Source organism: Ochotona curzoniae, unplaced genomic scaffold (genome assembly GCF_017591425.1).
Source record: "Ochotona curzoniae isolate NIBS_2020 unplaced genomic scaffold, NIBS_Ocur_1.0 contig_54, whole genome shotgun sequence".
Taxonomy (NCBI): domain Eukaryota; kingdom Metazoa; phylum Chordata; class Mammalia; order Lagomorpha; family Ochotonidae; genus Ochotona; species Ochotona curzoniae.
Window position 1 is genome coordinate 1563324 of NW_024466464.1, and position 20145 is coordinate 1583468.

General features: G+C 56.4%; 1 protein-coding gene across 2 annotated transcripts in view; it reads left to right on the forward strand.

The window, feature by feature from the left end:
- Positions 1-1240: 1240 nt before the first annotated feature.
- The window catches only part of WIPI2 (WD repeat domain, phosphoinositide interacting 2), a 28087-nt gene continuing 9182 nt past the window's right edge, over positions 1241-20145 (forward strand). The window contains exons 1-6 of one of the 2 annotated variants that reach the window (XM_040990031.1): positions 1241-1523; positions 6880-6962; positions 14818-14987; positions 17849-17945; positions 18227-18324; positions 18470-18562. In XM_040990031.1, the coding sequence (XP_040845965.1) occupies positions 1450-1523; positions 6880-6962; positions 14818-14987; positions 17849-17945; positions 18227-18324; positions 18470-18562 (615 nt within the window). In that variant the 5' untranslated portion in view covers positions 1241-1449. The remainder of the gene's footprint in view (positions 1524-6879; positions 6963-14817; positions 14988-17848; positions 17946-18226; positions 18325-18469; positions 18563-20145) is intronic. The other variant, XM_040990032.1, reaches the window with a different exon arrangement.

Consider the following 20145-nt stretch of genomic DNA (forward strand, 5'->3'; position numbering starts at 1 on the left):
CGAAGCTCCACTTCCCATCCAGCTCCCTGCTTGTGGCCTGGGAAAGCAGTCGAGGACGGCCCAAAGCCTTGGGACCCTGCACCTGCATGGGAGACCTGGAGGAAGCTTCTGGCTTCAGATCGGCTCAGCTGCCACCATTGTGGCCACGTGGGGAGTAAACCAGCAGATGGAAGATTTTTCTGTCTCTCCTCTCTGGAAATCTGCCTTTCCAATAAACATAAACATTTAAGAAAAAGAAAAATACAAAATGTTCCTCAGAGCGGTGCTGGGCTGGAGCTAGACGGAGCACCCCCCTAAAGGTGGCCATAGCTGAGGCTGGGTGATGGCTGGCAGCCTGCTTCCCAGAGGTGCAAGCCTTTGTCATTTTTACACTCTTGTAGTGCAAGAAGGACGGGCGGTGGCCGAGGTGCCAGCTAGTGGAGGAGCCCAGCCTCATCCCGAGGGCATCCTCCGCTGAGGCTAACAGCTGGCAGGCGGGCTGGGGACAGAGACAAAGAGCAGGGTGAAGAGTTTGTGTTCTGACTGGAGGATCCCACGAGCTACTGCCTTTTAAAAAACAAAGTGTTTTAAATGCATCTACGGGGCCAGCCCTGTGGCCTCATCTTCTGTAGTACCTGCATCTCATTAGGGCGCCACCTGCTCGACTCCGAGCTGCTCCCCTTCGGATCCTAGTAAAAGCAGCCGAGGATGTGCTAAGTGCTTGGTAATAGCGGCCCCGCAAGCTAGATAAATAAATGGCACAATGCAAGAACAGTGACCGAGACGTGAACCTCAACGTGCGGTTATAACACAGTGTCCTACACTGCGTCCTCCACACACAAAGTTCTCGCAATTCCCAGAAGCTGAAAAATCCGAGCTGGAGGGGCTAGCCGAGACAGGGTGCTACCCGGGGTGCCCTCAACAGACGAATCTTTCCGGACCTCCGTATTCACATCTCCCAAGGGGGAAGTGACAGGACACCGGCCGGGGACAGGACCCCGAATCCGATGCAACCACGAGGGGCACAGGAGGGAGACGTCCGGCGCTGGTCACGTGACGGAGAAGCCACGCCAACCACCCCTCGGCCTTCCCTGTGCGCACGCGCAGTCCCCACGTGCCCGCCCTTTCACCCAGCGTGCCCCCCGTGCGCGTGCGCGTTCGACCGGAACCTTCGCTCGGGGCCCGAGGGGAAGGAGGCGGAGACCGGGCAGTGCGCCTGCGCCGGGGGCAGCCTCGCGCCGCGAGGGGCGGGACCGCGCAGGCGCACCGGGCGCCCCGGCTCCGGAGCATAAACAAGAGCTGGGCCGGGATGAGGCGGCGGTTGATCCCGGAGCAGCGAGAGGCGGCGAGCGAGGCGGCGAGCAGAGCCCGCCGCCCGGCCTGAGTGCAGCCCGCCGCGCCCTCGGCCGCGCGCGCGCCCCCCCTCAGCGCTCCGCGGGCCCCGGGGCCGGCCGCCCCTCGCGCCCAGCCATGAACCTGGCGAGCCAGAGCGGCGAGGCCGGCGCAGGCCAGCTGCTGTTCGCCAACTTCAACCAGGACAACACGTAAGGCCGGGGCCGGGGTCGGGGTCGGGAGGCGGACGGGGACGGGGCTGCTGCCCCCGCCGCCCCTGCTGCCCCTGCCACCCCGCCGCCCCTGCTCCCGGAGCTGGGCAGCACTGGGGGCACCGCGTGCGGAAAGCGCCGGGGGCCGGGGCGAGGTGGGCGGTGGGCTGGCCGCCCCTCTCCCTCACCCACTCGGGCTCTGCTCCCGTCTCTTCCCACGGCGGGTAATCCTGGTTTGGATAGAGACCTAGTCTTCCTCCTGCGAAAAGGTCTTAAAACGCCAGCTGCTGCCTCCGGGGCTGCTGCCAAGGTCCGCCCGGACTGGGGGCACCGCGGGGATGCTGGGCAGGTGAGGTTTCTGGAGGAAGGAAGGATGAGTTACAGGCCTGGAAGGCAGGAGAGCCATCTTGGGAAGTGAGTAAGAGGAAGTGATGACAGGAGGAGGAGGAGTGGGTCATTTGGCATCTTCCTAAGAGCTTGTTGTTGGCCGGGGGCAGCGAAGCCGAGTGGAGGCCCAGCCGAGGTTTAGATTCTCAGGAGTTATGGAGGGATAGCCTACAGCTGGAAGCGAGGGACCCTTGGGGATGGTAGGGAAGGGCGGCCGCTCAGAGGGGTCCCGAGCTCGCCTCCATCTTCTGGGGGTGCAGGCAGGAGTAGAACCCATGGCCTTCCAGTGTCCTCTCTTCCTCCTACCCTGCCACCTGCAGGGTGGCAGCACCGAGGGTGAGGGCGTGCTGTGGGACGCGGAGGCAGGTGGCAGGCAGTCCTGCCAGGCCAGATAACCCTCCTCGGGAAGAGCGTGTTGATTCTTAAACTCTGGGCCAGTGGAGACCAGCGAGAGATGCAAGTGTGGTGTCACCATGCGGTACCAGGGAGACATTCCCGCCTGCTCTTTCGGTGTTCCGTTGTGTGAAGGCAGTGAAACGTGGGGAAACTCTGGCTGCTAGCCCTGGTGGCCCCGCATTCCCTGTGCATGGGGGGCCTTCGGCGTGGGGGTCACGTGCTGCCCTGCCCCTGTCAGGCCGGGAATTGCTGCTTCAAGAGATTTCTGTGTTGTGACTTGGACTTGCCAGAGACCTTGATATAGCTTACAAACAAGTTGGCAGGAGTAAATCAGGGTTATACCAAAAGCTTGTTAGATGAGAGGACTGGCAGATGTGCACCTGTGTCTGGAGGAAGTACACCAGCTCCCTTGCCCTTGTGGGCTTCGTCAAAGGCGCCCAGGTGGGAGATGTTGGTCTGCAGCCTGCATGTACTTCACGGGGCGCAGTGTACGTGACGCGTCTGCGTGGCCTTGTGTCCCGCCATGGCGCAGGCTGCCGCTCTGCCTCCCCGTGGCTCTGCGGCTGCTTGAGCAGGGGACCAAGCTCTGTGTGCTGTTCAGCGTTGTTGTGCTTTTGTTTTTTAACTAGGCCATTGACACACAGAGACCAACAGAGCTCGGTCGCCTGCCCGTTTACCGCTTAGTGCGCATCTTGAATCCAGAGAGAGACCTGTGGAGGACTTTGGCTTCTGCCATGGAGGTTGACCCGTGGCTGAGTGGACAGGAATGCTTGACCGTCAGTGGGAAGCTCAGGGCCTAGAGGTTCTGGGGCCAGCACAGCGTGAGACGGCCTGTCGGGATGGGGTAGTACACAGCCGGGAGCTTGCCTTCCAGGTCTAGGGTGGACGGGTGTGGGGCTGTGCAGCACCTGTGGGAGTGTGTGACTGCAGGTGGCAGGCACTGTTCCGGAAGGTGCCAGGTGTCTCACTCCTCTGAGAATTGCTGTCTCCTTCAGCCTGGTGGTTTGAGGGGCTGTGTGCGGGCTGTGCCCAGGGATGTGGGCAGTGCAGTCTGCGGAGACACCAAGTGACCCTGGATCCTTCCTGTGATGGCTGTCCCAGGAAGCAAGCGAAGAAGGCGGTTAGCAAGAAGGACAGACTCTTCTCTGGTCGGAGTGAGAGGCCGTGGGCCGGCCAGGTGGCACCAGCTTGCTGTAGCAGCAGTTGTGTGGGCTGCCGCCATGGGCAGTGTTGGCCAGTGGCCATGCCGGCAGGGGTGGTCCTTTGAGAAGAAAGCAGTGACGGTGCCTCTTACCTGGGAGCAGCTGAGAAAAGGTGAGGTTGAGAAGAGGGGCTAGATCACGTGATGGTTGTTTCTGGAACTTGGCGAGTGCTCCGATTTAGGTTCAGTGACAAAGAGTTGGAGTTAAAGGTGGTGGACCGAACGGTATCTGTTTTGGCTCTTTCCCAGACTGTAATAGACTGTGAAAAGGTGTGTTAGAGGCTTAACCCCCTAGGAGGGGAGAGCAAGAAAGGAGATGCTGACAGCACGGAAGCCGCCAGGTGGAAAGGAGCAAAGCCTGCGTGGCTGGCGGAGAACGCGGAGCACTGAGCTGTGTGTCCCCGGGCCCACAGTGGGGAAGGTCTGGGGTGGCCCCGAGGCCTGCACAGGTGCCCTGGCCTTGTCCCTGGGCTGGGCACAGGAGGAATGGGTCAGCAAAGGTGGTGTTTTGTGCGTTTGGTTTGCCAGTTTTGTCTTTGTCGATACGAGCTGTCACTGATGAACAGCGAGACCACATCATCTTTTTGGCTAATAAGACAGCTTCTTCAGGCAGCTCTCCCATTTGTGTGTTGCTAGATCCTCCCATCTTAGGGTCAGGCTAACTGTGAGAAGTTGTTAGAACAAACCTCCAGAAGTGGCAGGAGTGTAAGATGAAAACACCCCCTCCTGCTTATGTTCAGTGTCCCCTTGGCTGATGAGATGGGCACGTGGGCCCTGCCATCCACACAGCACACAGGTGCCTGGGAACGGGATAGAAGTGTGGGATTGGGCCCGGCGGCGTGGCCTAGCGGCTAAAGTCCTCACCTTGAACACGCCAGGATCCCATATGGGCGCTGGTTCTAATCCCGGCAGCTCCACTTCCCATTCAGCTCCCTGCCTGTGGCCTGGGAAAGCAGTAGAGGACGGGCCAAAGCTTTGGGACCCTGTACCCATGTGGGATACCCGGAAGAAGTTCCTGGATCCTGGCTTCAGATTGGCATAGTACCGACCGTTGCGCACACTTGGGGAGTGAATCATCGGACGGAAGATCTTCCTCTCTCTCTCCTTGTCTCTGTATATCTGACTTTCCAATAAATAAATCTTTAAAAATAAAAAAAGAAATGTGGGTTAAAATGCTCGTGGAGATACTTGACATCCTGTGTGTGTTTCTAATTGTCTGGAAGGACATCAGACTTGATGGGTAACATCCAGCACCAATGAGCTCTGTCTGCGGCGATCAGGGCTGAAGGCCAGGAGCTGCCAGCTCCAGGCTGGGTATTGGGGCTTGGTACCCTGTCTGTGGGCAGGGCCTTCATCTCACGTTCTACAGTGTGCATCAAGCCTGGTGGTTTGGTTCCCAAGTCGGAGAGAGCACGGAAAAACAGGGTGCTGTTCGATAGTGAGGTGTTCATGGGGAAGAATGGCACTTGTTGGCAAAGCAATAGGCGGACATATCCTCCGAATGCGCCTGTCAGCGAAGCAACAGGAGGACATATCCTCTGAGTGCACCTGTCGGCGAAGCAACAGGTGGACAGCTATTCTCCGAATGCGCCTGTCGACGCAGCAACAGACAGCTATCCTCGGAATGCGCCTGTTGGTGCAGCAACAGGCGGACAGCTATCCTCTGAATGCGCCTGTCGACGCAGCAACAGACAGCTATCCTCGGAATGCGCCTGTTGGTGCAGCAACAGGCGGACAGCTATCCTCTGAATGCGCCTGTTGGTGCAGCAACAGGCGGACAGCTATCCTCCAAATGCGCCTGTCGACGCAGCAACAGGCGGACAGCTATCCTCCGAATGCACCTGTTGGTGCAGCAACAGGCGGACAGCATGCAGCTACTTGGACCCCTCTGCTGGACACCTGGCCTTCCTTTGTCAGTGCCCAGGGAGGATACCCCGGCAGAGTGACTGCAGAGCCCAGAGAGAGTAGGGGAGAGGGGCCTCGGACTCTGCAGCGAAGCTCGGCTGTGTGGCCACGTATTCCAGAACACGACTTCCCAGGCTGCCGCGTGGCTGAGGCTTTGTTGCATTTGCAGTTTCCTGGCCCCTCCTCAAATTCTCATTTAATTCGTTTTTAAAGATTCATTTATTCTTTTTGGAAAGGCAGATTCTAGAGAGAAGGAGAGATTGAGAAAGATCTATCTATTGGTTCGCTCCCCAGATGGCCACGTTACCAGAGGTGAGCTGGTCTGAAGCTAGGAACCAGGAGCCTTTTCTGGGTCTCCCAGGTGGGTGCAGGGATTTGGGTTGTCCTCTGCTGCTTTCCCAGGACACAAGCAGGGAGCTGGAAGGGAAGTGGAACAGCCAGAGCAGGAGCTGGTACCTATATAGGATTCTGGCACTTTGCAAATGGTTATCAGCCAATGAACCATTGCACTGTGCCTTGTTGCTTTAAAAAACATTTAAAGGCAATATGAGCCAGGTCTCTCATTGATGCAATCAATATGGTGTTAGTAAGTTTGTAAAGAAATATTCTGTGAGTCTAGTTTTGCTTCAGTTCTTACTGTGCTTTAAGATGCACCAGTGTCACTGTATTTCACACATCCTTGTGGAAGAGCCTGGAAATCAGTTAAAATCGGTGGCATGCACAGACAGTGGCCCTCGCCTTACACGAGGCAGGGGCTGTGCCTAGGGGCTCTGGTGAGCTGGCCAGGTTCCTCAGACCCTCTTGGGCGGTGGTTGCAGATGCGGGGACTCAGCCCGTGGTGTGCAAGTCAGCCTTGGGGTCTGTCTGCCACCATGCTGCCTGGCTGCAGACAGCAGGCCTTGGTGACCCCATTCCCCTGCTGGATGTTGTAGTCGCCTGAGGGGGAGGGTCTCGGCTTAGGTAACCCAAAGCCTTTGCTTCATCCAGTGACCTGAGAACCAAACTGCTTTTCAGGGAGTTATTTGGGACTGGTGACTTAATGACTTATCTGTAAAGTTGCATAAAAGTTTGTTTTGCTTTGCTTTTTTTTTCTTTATTTTTAGTATTTTTACTGAGATTTTCTTCCTAACCTGATTCAAGTACAATTGCCAAGTGCAGGCTCACGTGTTGACGGTGTGCAGTGGTGCTTGGTGTCCGTATCAACCGGAAGTGATGACCGTGATCGAGCCACCGTCTGCCCCATTGCGCCACGCCCCCTGAGCCCTGAGCCCCTGCTCCCACTCCCACGAGTGCTCCTCGGCAAGCTGACGGGTTTTCAGCAACAAGCTGTGCTTTGACCTTGTGGCACCCATACCTGCCACCCGCCTGAAGCCGACTGGGCCTGTGCTGAGTGGGGCTTGGGAGGCTGCTGTGTGTGTCATCTGCCGGCCTGTACCAGCTCTTATTCTCACTTTGGCTTTTTTGCAGGTCCCTAGCTGTTGGTAGTAAGTCCGGTTATAAATTTTTCTCCCTTTCTTCTGTGGATAAGCTGGAACAGATCTATGAATGCAGTAAGTGTTTGCTTTATTTTTCCACTTCTTAAAACAAATAGATTAAGTTGTACTGGGACTATAATGAAGTTTAAATTCAAGCCCATGGAGGTGGTGGTTCAAGCCCCGAGGCTGTCATGAGCAGCCCCTTTCTCCCGGCCGAATTGGTTTGACAGTGGCCTGGGAGCCTGCCTGGCAGAGGCAGTACACAGCAGGGGGTGGGCCGTGGGCTTTGGCTTACACAGCGTCCCCTACCTCCTCTGGGCCACTCAGGAGGAGTGCCCATGTGTGCTGCTGGTGTGGGTCTTGGGCTTCCTGTGTATGCACCACTGGGTGCGGGCGTGCTGGGATGGGACAGCAGCCGGCGGCCTGCCCCACCAGGTGGCGCTGTGGCCTGGGGTTGTACACCTGCCTGTAGGGGCTGGGTCCTCTGCCAGTTTTCCCTAGTGGTCACATCCTGTAGGACTGCAGTGCCTTAGGCAGGGCACACGTGTGTGTGTGTGTACACTGCAGTCCAGTGCTTTAGGCAGGGCACGTGTGTGTGTGTGTGTGTGTACACTGCAGTCCAGTGCCTTAGGCAGGGCACACGTGCGTGTGTGTGTGTGTGTGTGTACACTGCAGTCCAGTGCCTTAGGCAGGGTACACGTGTGTGTGTGTGTGTGTGTGTGTGTGTGTACACTGCAGTCCAGTGCCTTAGGCAGGGTACACGTGTGTGTGTGAGAGAGAGAGAGAGAGAGATCATTGCAGCTCTGCGTGGGTTTGTCTCTCCAACACAGTGGGGTACTGGGTGGCTCCCATGCTCTATGGCCCATCTTTGTGCCCCACTCCTCCCTGATCCCTGGGCAGCCCACTGGTCTGTCTGTTGTTCCTGAAACGTGGTCATTTAAAAATCTTGCCTGTATGCCTGTGTGCAAGCCTGGCTTTTCTGGTCACGTGGTTGCCGGGAAGTGCCTCCAGGCTGCCCGGTGTCCTTCGGTATTGAGCAGTGTTCCGGGTGTGGGTGCGTCAGGCTGTTGGCCGTGCACTTGCTGGAGGCTGTGTGGGCTGGGCATGGAGAAACCTCCTTGAACAAGTTCACGTCCTCAGGAGTGCCCAGTCGGGAGAGAGGTGGCTGGGCTGAGCAGTGGTGCGTGGGTAGTTTCATTCATTCGTTTTTTTTTTTTTAAGATTTATTTATTTTTATTGGAAAGGCAGATATACAGAGAGGAGGAGAGACAGAGAGGAAGATCTTTCATTCGATGATTTACTCCCTGGTTGTTCACAACTGCTGGTGCTGAGCTGGTCTGAGGCCAGGAGCCAGGAGCTTCTTCCAGGTCTCCCACGTGGGTGCAAGGTTCCAAGGCTTTGGGCCGTCCTCCACTGCTTTCCCAGGCCACAAGTAGGGAGCTGGATGGGAAGAAGGGCTTCTGAGATTAGAACCAGCGCTCATATGGGATTCCGGTGCGTGCAAGGTGAGGACTTTAGCCACTAGGCTACCACGCTAAGCCCAGTGTGTGTAGTTTCTTAAACTGCAGATGGCTTTTCTAGGCTGGCCGTGCTCTTTCTGGCCCTACTAGTAGTGTGTGGGTGGCTCGCCCCTTGCCTTGTTACCAGTACAGCCTGTTGGCACTGGAGTTTGCTGTGACTGGCCTTTGTGTTGGCACTTGGCGACACCTCATGTGCCCGGCTGGTGTGACCTTTGGCCCTCGGTAACAGGTGCTGACAGGTTTTCTGAGTGAAAGACTGTAAGCTGAAGCAGTACATCGTTCTCTTCCAGCACTCTGGCCACCCTTCCACTTCCACCCCTTCACTGAATAGGCAGGCAAATGTCTTAGAAAATCGGGTGCCTCTGAGGCTCCAGGTGGCTTCCTGGCCTGCTGCTGCAGGTGGACACAGCGACACGCACACAGGTGAGACCCAGCTCGGCTTCTGCCCTCCCAGCGCTCTGTGCGATACGCCACTGGTCCTGTCCCAGGGAATGTGTCAGCGCTGGTCTTGGAATAACAGGATCAGAAAGCAACATGGGACGAGAGCCTGGGCATGGGCCTGGGGCTCGGGGTGCTGTCGTGCCAGGTGTGCAAGCAAGGGCCTGGGGCGCTCGGCCCATCCTGCAGGACACCAGGTGCTGTCAGTGTCTGCACGTGCGTGCCAGTTGGAGGGAACTTGGTGTACAGCTGTTTGGGTTCCAGCCCTGAAATGTCGCACATCTGTCATCTCCAGACCATCGCAGACTTAGGATGCTGTGAATATAGCAAGTTTTTCAAATTCTGTGTTGAATATTTTCTTGGCTTTTTGTAAGTTCTTTTCAAAATTATTATTTTTAAAGATTCATGTTTTTTTTTTTTTTTTTTTTTTAGTCAGGTATATAGAGAGGAAGAGAGAGGAAGATTTTCTGACCACTAGTTCGCTCCCTAAGTGGCTGCAGTGGCCATAGCTGAGCCAATCTGAAGTCAGGAGCCAGGAGCTTCTTGCGGGTCTCCCACACGGCTGCAGGGTCCCAAAGCCTGAGCCATCTTCCACTGCCTTCCTAGACCACAAGCAGGGAGCCAGATGGAAAGCAGGGCCGCTGGGACGTGAACCAGTGCCCACATGGGATCCCACCCCGTGCAAAGCAAGGACCCCGGCCATCAGGATACCACTTTGGGCCCTTAAAAAATTATTTAGTACTATTTATATGGCTAAGAGAGGTGCACACTCAGGTTCAGGGGCTAGTGGAGGCACCCACCTTCTGGTGGGTGGGACAGTGTTTCAGTTTTTTTTTTCTCCTGTGTTCCTGGAGGGGAAGAGGTTGGGGCTGCTCCTTGCTGTCAAACCACGTCAGCCCCACGGATGGGGAGTGGTCCTTTGGTGACACCTGGAGACATTGATGGGGTGGAGAATGTTATGGAATGGTTTTGGTAGTTCTGAGAAGCTGTTGGTTTCATTGCTCCACATGCCCTCTGGTTGGGAAAATGTTTCCAAGGTCTGACGGCTTACCAGGTGCACTTAGTGCATTCACAGACCCAGGAACATGCTGCAAAGCTTGGCCCTGGATCTTACAAGTGCTGTGGCCCAGCCTGACTGGCCTGCACCCATTCTGGCTCTCACTAGCAGGTGCTGCAGCCTAGCCCAGTGTATCACACACCCATTCTGGCTCTCACCAGCCTAGCCCAGCCTGTCGCACACCCATTCTGGCTCTTGTGAGCGCCCACAGGTGTTGTGGCCTGGCCTCGCCCAGCCTGCACTAGACCTGGCTCACAAATCTACTGATTGCTTCAGCCTTGCCTGGCCTGTCCCTCCCCCAGCTGTTAGGCTCTCCAGTGGGAGTTGTGACCCAGCAGGAGAGTTTCCAGGTTCCCCTTCCAGGTCTTCTCCCAGCCCCAGATCTCATGTGTGCCGGCGAGTGCTGTGGCCCTGCTTGGCATGGTCTGCCCTCAGTCTGGCCTTTGCATATGCTGACAGGTGCTGCCGCCTGGCCCAGCCCAGGCTCCTGCACGTGTCACGTGCGTGCTGGGTCCAGCCTGGTTCAGCCCATCGCCACTCCCCAGCTCTTGCAGTCAGTAGTGCCACAGTCCCTCAGGGGTTAGCCCCCAAGTTCCTAAAGGATCTGCCCCAGATCCTTTTTTTGTTGTTGTTAAGATTTATTATTTTTATTGCAAAATCAGATATATAGAGGAGGAGAGACAGAGAGGTAGATCTTCTGTCCAGTGATTCACTCCCCAAGTGACCGCAGTGGCTGGAGCTGTGCTGATCCGAAGCCAGGAGCTCTTCCAGGTCTCCCACGCGGGTGCAGGGTCCCAAGGCTTTGGTCTCCCCATGTGGATGGGTGCCTTGGCCTGACCCAGACATGCCCTCTGGTGTCCTTGCTCTAACCACCGCATCTCAGCTGCCTCACCTACCTGCCAGTGCAGTGGCCCAGTCCATTCCTTCCTTGTCAAACATGCCCTCAGCTGCTCTCACTCCAGTTTGTCCCCAGGCCCCCAGCCTGGGGGCTGGGGTGGTGTGTCCTGACCCAGCGTTCCCCGCCTTTCTCACATATCTCACCTCCCAAAGAAAGAATAGGCAACTGTGCTGGCACAGTTTACCCAAATTTGGCATTAATCAGGCCCAGGGGGCCTGGTACGATAGCGTAGTGGTTAAAGTCCTCGCCTTGAATGTGCTGGGATCCTATATGGGGGCTGGTTCTAATCCCAGCGGCTCCACTACGCATCCAGCTCCCTGCTTGTGGCCTGGGAAAGCAGTCGAGGACAGCCCAAAGCATTGGGACCCTGTGCCCACATGGGAGACCTGGAAGAGCTCCTGGCTTCGGATGGGCTCAGCTCTGGCCGTTGCGGCACTTGGGGAGTGAACCATCAGATGGAAGATCTTCCTCTGTCTCTCCTCCTCTCTGTATATCTGCCTTTCCAATAAAAATGAATAAATCTTAAAAAAAAAAAAAAAAAAAAAAAGAATGAATAGGCCCAGGATGCCTGCCAGCTATTGGGTGCCCTCCCAGCAGTGTAACACTCGCCTGGGTCCAGGGAAGCCCTAGGCAATTACCTACAGCTGGGGGGCTTTTTGTAGCCCAGAACGTGCAGGGTGCACAGATGCTCCTGGCTTAGCAGAATAACCGCAGCCTGCGCTGATCGTAGCACAGTGGCCAGCACGGGTGGCCTTGCAGCGTCTGCTGGGCTGGCCCGGGCTCTCAGGGTCGTGTGCATTGGGGGCTGTCATCTGCCTCTGATTAGAAGCCCACTGCTTTCTCGCACCGTTCCTGTGGGTCAGCCTGGGTCCCACGGAAGCTTGGTGTCTGGTACGGTCTTCGTGGTGGATGCTGCAGAGGAGGGCTCGCTGTGCCAGCTGCCTGGATGAGCTGTGGCGGCCGTGTGGTGCTGTCTGCCCCTCCAGAGCTGCGGGCTCGGGCAGGCTCCCACGCAGCTGTGCCTGTCCGTTATTCCTCAGCTTTGCGATTCCTTCCCACTGTAGCCAGAAACGGCACGGAGTAGAAGCCAAAGTCCATTGCTTCTGCGCTGCAGCCGTTAATTGCCTAGACTGAGAGGTAATGTGGGTAGTCTCCAGGAAGCACTGGCAGAAACTGGCAAGGAAAGCCAGGCCTTTGGGCAGCTCTGAATGCCCTGGTGGCAGCTGAGTCCTGCTGGTGTCTGGGTTGTCTTCCCTGGCAGGAACCGTTCACACTGGTGGGGCTGAGCCATCTGCTCTTGAGCTTGGTGGATGTGTGTGTGTGTGTGCCTGGAATGTTACACTATAGTGTTAGGGATTCTTGAAGTGATCTGATCGAAAAATAGCACCAACTTGAAGTGCGTGAGCAGTGTGTTGTTGTTAGGAGGGTCCCGGCAGGTGGCCGTGGACTCAGGGCTCTGGGGGGAGCCTTGGGTGTCACCAAGGTGACCTGTTAGTAAGCAGTGTCGGATGCATATGGAGGGTCTCATGCTTTTCCCTTTTACAGCTCCTGACGTTGTTAGAGGGCCCACCTGACACTAGGTCTCTGTCTTGTGTGTCTGTCCCATTTCCCTGGTAGCAGAAGTGACTGCAAGGCCCCTGTTGCCTCGCGTTAGATCCTTCGGGCCTCAGATCTTTGTCGCCAGTTGAACTTTGCCATGCTGCAGCCGCCTGTGGCTCGTGGTGGTGCTGTGTAAATTCCTTGGGGTGCAGGGTGCGGGGTCAGTGCCGTGGTCATGCAGCCCACGTCAGGTGATTGGAACAGATTCGGTGATCTAGCCAAGAGAGCCTTGTCCATGGGCATTGCTGCCCTCCGCTGAGCGCAGGTCTCCGGTTCTTGTGTGGGTGAGTCGGGGCCAGCGAAGGGCAGTGGGCGGCTGCTGGTCTGTGGGCTCCTGGAGGCCATGGGCACGGCCACACCTGTTCATGTCCCTTGAGCAGAGCCATGGGAGTGGGCTTTGTTCTTTCCCCTTGGGCGTGCAGGTGTGGGGTACCGTCCTGGAGGCGAGGGGCAGGTCAGCTGGTGTGGAGGGCACCCCTGCTGCCAGGCTGTCTCTGGGAAAGGGGAGCAGTGAATACGCCTCTCCCACCAGTGCCAAGCATCAGCAGACTTCTTGCTCTCAGACGGCTAGGGGACAGCGTGTCCGTTTGAAGTGGAGCTTGCTGTGTCGTGTGCTCCTGCCTGTCTGACTGCCCTCCTTGCTTTGCGGCTTCAGAGGGCTGGCTCCCCAGGGGCTCCCGTTTCGGCAGCTTGCATAAGCTTCCTCTTCTCTCCCCCTCCCTCAAGCATTGCTCTGGGGGAGCCCTCCAGGGCTCTGTGTTCACCCCAGGTCTCTGCTTTACTCCTCAGTCCTGTCCTTTCTGTGTGGGCCTCAATCTCTACACCACCTGCCATGACTGATGGGGACTGTGAGGGCCCAGGGGTGCTGTCCATGTTGACAGCATTTAGTGTCTAGTCCCTGAGTGTGGCAGCTCTTGCCGTTGGCTTAAGCTTTTTGAAGATTTTATTTATTTGGAAGGCAGAGTTATATATGCAGAAGGAGAGCTGGAGACATCTTCCATTCACTGGCTCACTCCCTAAATGGCCACAACAGCTGGAGCTGAGCTGCTTTGAAGCCAGGAGCCAGGGCTTTTGGGTTTCCCACGTGGGTGCAGGGCCCAAGCACTTGGGCCATTCTACGCTGCTTTCCTAGGTCATAAGCAGGGAGCTGGATGGGAAATAGAGCAGCAGGGACTCGGGCCCCTTTCCAGGTGGGGTCCTGGCACCACAGACGGAGCCTTCACATACTACTCCACACTACCATCCCCTAAATAAACCTATTTTTAAAAAACCCGTCTTGTCTATGCCAGTTTTTCCCATGATGTGCCCCACTGCCCAACCACGCGAATGAAGAACCCGTCAGGGTCACCATGGTTTCCCAGCACTTCATCCACAGTGGCTTGTGCCCAGCGTGTGAATCTGTGTGCGTGCAGGTGCACTTGACCAGGAGTGGCATCACTGCTTGGGTGTGGCACTCAGTGCTGGCATGTGACTGCCCAGGGTGAGTGTCATGGCTGTGACTGAACAGGTGTTCGTGATGGGGTTTTGGAGTTTGGCCAGTAACCAAGCTGTAGCTAGAAGGGCCATTTTCAGTTGGCCAGGCGTGTTGAAAGGAACTGCCCTGCGCCAGGTGACGGCCACCTGCTACATGGCTGGGTATGCTGAGCAGCTCTGCAGAGCACAATGCTGCTGGCTCAGAGTGTGACCTGTCCCTCAGGAGGCAGAGGACCCGTGGAGAAAAGCCCTGTGCACTGGCCACACTCCAGCTGCCCAGGACAGATGTGAAGGCTTTAGTGCTGGAGACTGCCCAGCTCTTGAGACCCTGCCGCCAGGGGAGCTCCTGGGTGTTCTCTGACAGAGAGAGGCCAGCCAGCCTGAGGGCCTGGGCTGGCTCTTGACTGGGGACGCGATATTCCGGGTTCTGCAGTGCCTCTTCAAGCCTGGCCTTTTGTCCCTGAGCGTGGCCAGGTCCCATGTCTAGCTCCAGGCTGTGCCCTTCAGTTTTCGGGGGCAGGCACCTGTGCCTGTTGAAGGTGTGGCAGAGTGGAGTTGCTGGCTGCGTGCAGGAGGCTGAGCGCAGGCTGCCGGGCCTGCGTGGTTGCACTTGGTCTTGCTGGCAGCCCTAAGTGGTCGTAGACTTCCCAGGTTTGTGGTGCCAGACATTGCTCTGGAGGTGGTTGGGTCTTCGAGGGTCCTGAGAGCCCACCACCCCGTGGGGACTTGAAGTCACACGGCAGAGCTCCCTGGAGGAGCCTGCACATTGCGCTCCGTTCATCCCTGCCGAGGCTGGCTGGCTTGTGCTGGCAGCATGGCTGGGGCTCGGACTTGGCTGGGCGCTGCGTGCTGCTCCTGCGTGCCCCACACTGCTCTTCCCTGCCCCTCGGGCAGTGGGTGCGTGCTGAGCCGGAGTGTGTATGTGTGTGTCTGTTCTGGTCGCAGCCAGCACGGAGGACGTCTGCATCGTGGAGAGGCTGTTCTCCAGCAGCCTGGTGGCCATCGTCAGCCTCAAAGCTCCGAGGAAGCTCAAGGTCTGCCACTTCAAGAAGGGAACTGAGATCTGCAACTACAGCTACTCCAACACCATCCTGGCTGTGAAGCTGAACCGGCAGGTGAGCGGCAAGCTGCTGGCGAGCATGTGCGGCCTGTGGCGCTGCCCATATGACCTGGCCCCGATCCTCAGGCACCCTGGGACCCCTGCCATGCAGCGGGCACCCACAGCCTTCACCAGGCTGGCTGCTCTACTCTGGGCTGGCTTGGCTCACCGCCAAGCTGTGACTTGCCGCCTCTATGTGAACCTTAGGGCTCACCCACAGTGTCCATTCTGTGGACTTCCTTTTTTACTTCTTTCTCATTCATAAATATTATTTTAAGAACTTGCTTTTTTCCTTTTTAACATGATTACCTGTCCATTTGCAGTAAAGGGCTGCTCTTTTGCTTTGGCCCTGAGGGAGGAGTGCCGAGCAGCTGGGTCCTACACGAGGCCGCCTCCTGGCCCAGGCTTGCTCCCAGGAAGCTGGGCTCTGGCGGCTGATGTCGACAGGGCGCCTGCAGTGGATGCTGGAGGCCAGGCTGCTGCTGTTGACTGACGGGCGGTCAGAGTGGACGTCCTGAGGCTGCCACTGTGGCACGGCCAGTGAGGCCACCTCGTGGGGTCCCGGCAGCCCATAGCAGCACTGGGGCACGTCCTGGCTTCTGCCTCAAGTTCCCACTTCTCCTAATGTGCCTGGGAAAGCAGCTGCAAGTGAGCCCAGTGCCAGGGCCTCTGCCACCCACAAGGGAGACCCGGAAGCAGCTCTGGCTCTCTGTTGCTGCCTCTCTGTAATGCTACCTTTCAAACAAATAAATGTAACTTTTTAGAAGTAGAAATCTTTGGACTTGACATCTTGCACATTTTTAAAATATAAAACATGGGCCTGGGGGCCCGGCGCAGTGGCGCAAGTGGTTAAGGTCCTCACCTTGCACGCCTGGGATCCCATATGGGCACCAGTTCTAATCCCAGCAGCCCCGCTTCCCTTCCAGCTCCCTGCCTGTGGCCCGGGAAAGCAGCCGAGGACAGCCCAAAGCTTTGGGACCCTGCACCCGTGTGGGAGACCCAGAAGAGGCTCCTGTCTTCGGATCGGCATAGCATCGGCCGTTGCGCTCACTTGGGGAGTGAATCATCGGATGGAAGATCTTCCTCTCTGTCTCTCCTCTCTGTATATCCGCCTTTCCAATAAAAAATAATAAAAATAAATCTTTAAAAAAAAAAAAAAACATGGGCCTGGCATGGTAGCCTAGTAGCTGGGGTCCTTGCCTTGCCCGTGCTGGAATCCCATATTGGGCTGGTTCTAATCCTGGCAGCCACACTTCCCATCCAGCTCCCTGCTTGTGGCCTGGGAAAGCAGTGGAGGACGGCCTAGGGTCTTGGGACCCTTGGGACCCTGCACGTGCGTGGGAGACCTGGAGGAGGCTCCTGGCTTCAGATTGGCTCAGTTCCGGCCACTTGGAGTGAATCAGCAGACGGAAGGTCTCCTCCCTTTCTTCCTCTCTGTAAGTCTGATTGTCCTTTAAAGTCAGATTTACAGAGAGGAAGAAAGGGAGAGGAAGTATGTATGTTTTATATATATAATAAACATGTTAATTATTCCTATGTGACTGACACAGGAGTCTGCACCACAAGCATTTCACGTGGATCATTCTGATGCTTCACTTATAAATCCATGTTCATTTTGAGTCCAGTATAAAATTCCAAACTCTTTTTTTTTTAAAGATTTACTTTATTTTTATTGGAAAGGCGGATATACAGAGAGGAAGATCTTCCTTCCGATGATTCTCTCCCTAAGCGGCCACAACAGCTGGAGCTGAGCCAATCCGAAGCCAGGAGCCTCTTCCAGGTTTCCCATGCAGGTGCAGGGTACCAATGCTTTGGGCCGTCCTCCACTGCTTTCCCAGGCCACAGGCAGGGAGCTGGATGGGAAGTGGGGCTGCCGGAATTAGAACCGGCGCCCATATGGGATCCTGGGCGCGTGCAAGGCGAGGACCTTAACCACTTGCACCATCGTGCTGGGCCCTCCAAACTTTTTTTTAAAGATTTATTTATTTTTATTGGAAAGGCAGATAAACAGAAAGGAGGAGAGACAGAGAGGAAGATCTTTGTCCGATGGTTCACTCCCCAAGGGGCCGCAATGGCTGGAGCTGAGCCAATCTGAAGCTGGGAGCCAGGAGCTCCTCTGGGTCTCCCATGCGGGTGCAGGGTCCCAAGGCTTTGGGCATACCTGCACTGCTTTCCCAGGCCACAAGCAGGGAGCTGGATGGGAAGCGGGGCCACCGGGATTAGAACCAGCGCCCACATATGGGATCCCAGCGTGTACAAGGTGAGGACTTTAACCACTACGCTATCACGCTGGGCCCTCCAAACTTCTATAAAATGTCTAGGCTTTTATTTTCACTTTGTGTCTCAGTGTACGTCAGTTTGTTTTTTTTAAGGTTGATTTATTGTTTATTGGAAAATCAGATTTACAGAGAGGGGAGACAGCAACGGCCAGAGCTGAACCAACCTGAAGCAGGAGCCAGGAGCTTCCTTCAGGCCTCCCACGCAGGTGCAGGGTCCCAAGGCTCTGGGATGTCCTCTTCTGCTTTCCCAGGCTTCAAGCAGGAGTTGTGTGGAAAGTGGGGCAGCTGAGGCACAAATCGGCATCCATATGGGATCCTGGTGGTTGTAACGCGAGGATTTAGCCACTAGGCCACCACGCTGGGTCCGAACATCAGGTTTTAAAAGTGAATCCCCTTGACAAATCCAGTGTGGATAAGCAGCTTCTGTAGTCTTGCCAGGTCACCTGGTCATGTTGCGGTCTGTGGCCGTGGCAGCAGGCACCTCGGTTGTTAGGTGTGCGAGGCGCACGGATGCCAGGGCTCGGTGGTGTGGAGGCCCTGCGTGTGTCGTCCTGCGGTTCCTGCGCCTCACTTGCTCTTCCTTCCTGACTGTCCCCAGCGGTTGATCGTGTGCCTGGAGGAATCCCTGTACATCCACAACATCCGGGACATGAAGGTGCTTCACACAATCCGAGAGACGCCCCCAAACCCTGCAGGTGCGTGCCGTGCGTGCCGAGGCCTGTCGGCCGCAGGGACTTGTTCTCTCCTTAGCCTCCCCAAGCAGGCGGGCTGCAGCCGGGCTGCTGCTGCCACCCTTGGGCCCGTGTGAACTGCTGGTTTGGGCAGCTGTTCAGTCTGCCTGCCCCTGGCATCGCCAGAGGTAGGGTCAGTGGCCAGCCAGGAGCATGCATACCCTTGGAGAGACCCCTCAGCCTGGCCTCGCAGGTCATCCATGTTGTTGAGCCTGGTCCTAGCACTGATGGCTGCGTTGTTACAGGACTGTGTGCGCTGTCCATCAACAATGACAACTGCTACCTGGCGTACCCAGGGAGTGCGACCATCGGGGAGGTGCAAGTCTTTGACACCATTAACTTGGTGAGTCCTCAGTTCTGACAGCCTGAGCCTGGGCGGTGTGCCAGCCCCAGGCACCGGCGCCCCGCCTAGCAGGACTTCCTCAGGCCGTGACATTGGCTCTGCCAGCTTGTGCCGTGGTCACATTTGGTCTGTCTCCCCTCTCTAGAGAGCTGCCAACATGATCCCTGCCCACGACAGTCCTTTGGCGGCCCTGACCTTTGATGCCAGTGGCACTAAGCTGGCCACGGCGTCCGAGAAGGTGAGTGAGGGACAAGCTAACAGTGACGCAGCTGGGCAGGTGCTGTGACCGGGATTAAGCTACCGCTGCGTCGCTGGGTGCCACGCTCGGGGTGCCGGGGTGCCTGGCTGCTTGGCCTACGTTCTGGTGTCCTGCTTTTGCCCTGAAAACTGCGTATTGGCTCCGGTGCTGAGAGACGGGCTCCTGCCCCAGCCTGGCCCAGCTGTGGATCCTGTGGCTGTTTGGGGGAGGGAACCAACAAAAATAAATCTTAGAATGAAGTGTGTGGCTGGTGTGTGGCTAGCGTGTGGCTGAGTGGGTTCAGCCACTGCCTGCAAGGTCTGTGTCGGCAGGGAGCTGGAGCCGGGGAGTGGAGCTGCCATGGATCCCCGGTACTTGACCCGGCTCCTGAGCCTGTTGCGAGACGCCAGTGGTTTTTCTACATTGCAGAGAGAACTGTGCTGAGATAGACAACATAAAAAAGATTTTGTAAAAACAGGATCTTACTTAGCTGACTGCTCCGGTCAGCAGAGCCAGCAACGTGGACACGGAGAGGGTCTGGGGATGAAGCACCGACAGGAGACCAGTGACGGTGGAAGTCTCTGTGAAGTCTGGCTTCATTGCTGCTTTCACCCCTCCTTATATACTCTTTCCCCCACATCCTCATTTAGCAGGATATTGGATACAGAAGAGTCCAGTTAGTTCAGGTGTTTTTAGCCACAAGCCCAGTTCCTGTTCCTTCGCAGCCCAACGAGCACTAATCAACTCCTTAGCCCACAACAGGCCCCTCTTTTTTTGTTTTAAAGCAGACTTGAATGCACCTGTCTTAGGTTGTAGACTCAGGTCATCAGCCCTACCTGTCACCGGGAATCTCCGTAGCATGACGGAGCTCCTGTCTTAGGTTGGTCAGTGCCCAGTCCATCTTCCCCGTCACTGGCTGCCATTCAACACGTTGCCTGCTGCAGCTGCACAACCATACTTGGGGAGGCTGGTAACCCTGTTCCATGGCTAGGAGTATCTTTAGCTCGGTAGCAATGAGCAGACAGCAGTTCCTGGGCTTGGGAAACATTTTGCACTTGCACAGGTGTTACATACATAAAGACATGATGGGGAACAAGAGGCCCTGACCGTATCCCACAGCATTTGCTGCTCCTCTGCCAGCAAATCAACACGCTGTTACAGCATAAGCATGGCCACCCACACGTGTTCATCTATACAGGTCTGTTGCTCCATAGCTCAGGCAGGCAGTCCTGCAAGCTTGTTCAAGGTCTTAGTGGTCATTGTAAGATGTCCTGGGGTCACCACAGCAGTGGTGGCGGCTGCCGACGCCAGGACAACGCTGGCTACAATGGTCAATGTTATGCCAAAGTCTCTTTCATGCCTTACCAGGCCAACAGAGGCCTCCCTGTCAGTCCCAACAAGCACAGGCAGGATTCTGGGCAGCCGCATGATAACAGCAGTATCACCATTGCCATTCCAACATGCTGTTAGTGTCAGCTGACCTCGGTGCAATTCACCTCAGAGATGTTTTTCTATATGTAAGAGAAAAACGGGGGGATAACATAGGCAGACACAGCTTTAAAATTCAAGGAGCTGAACTGATG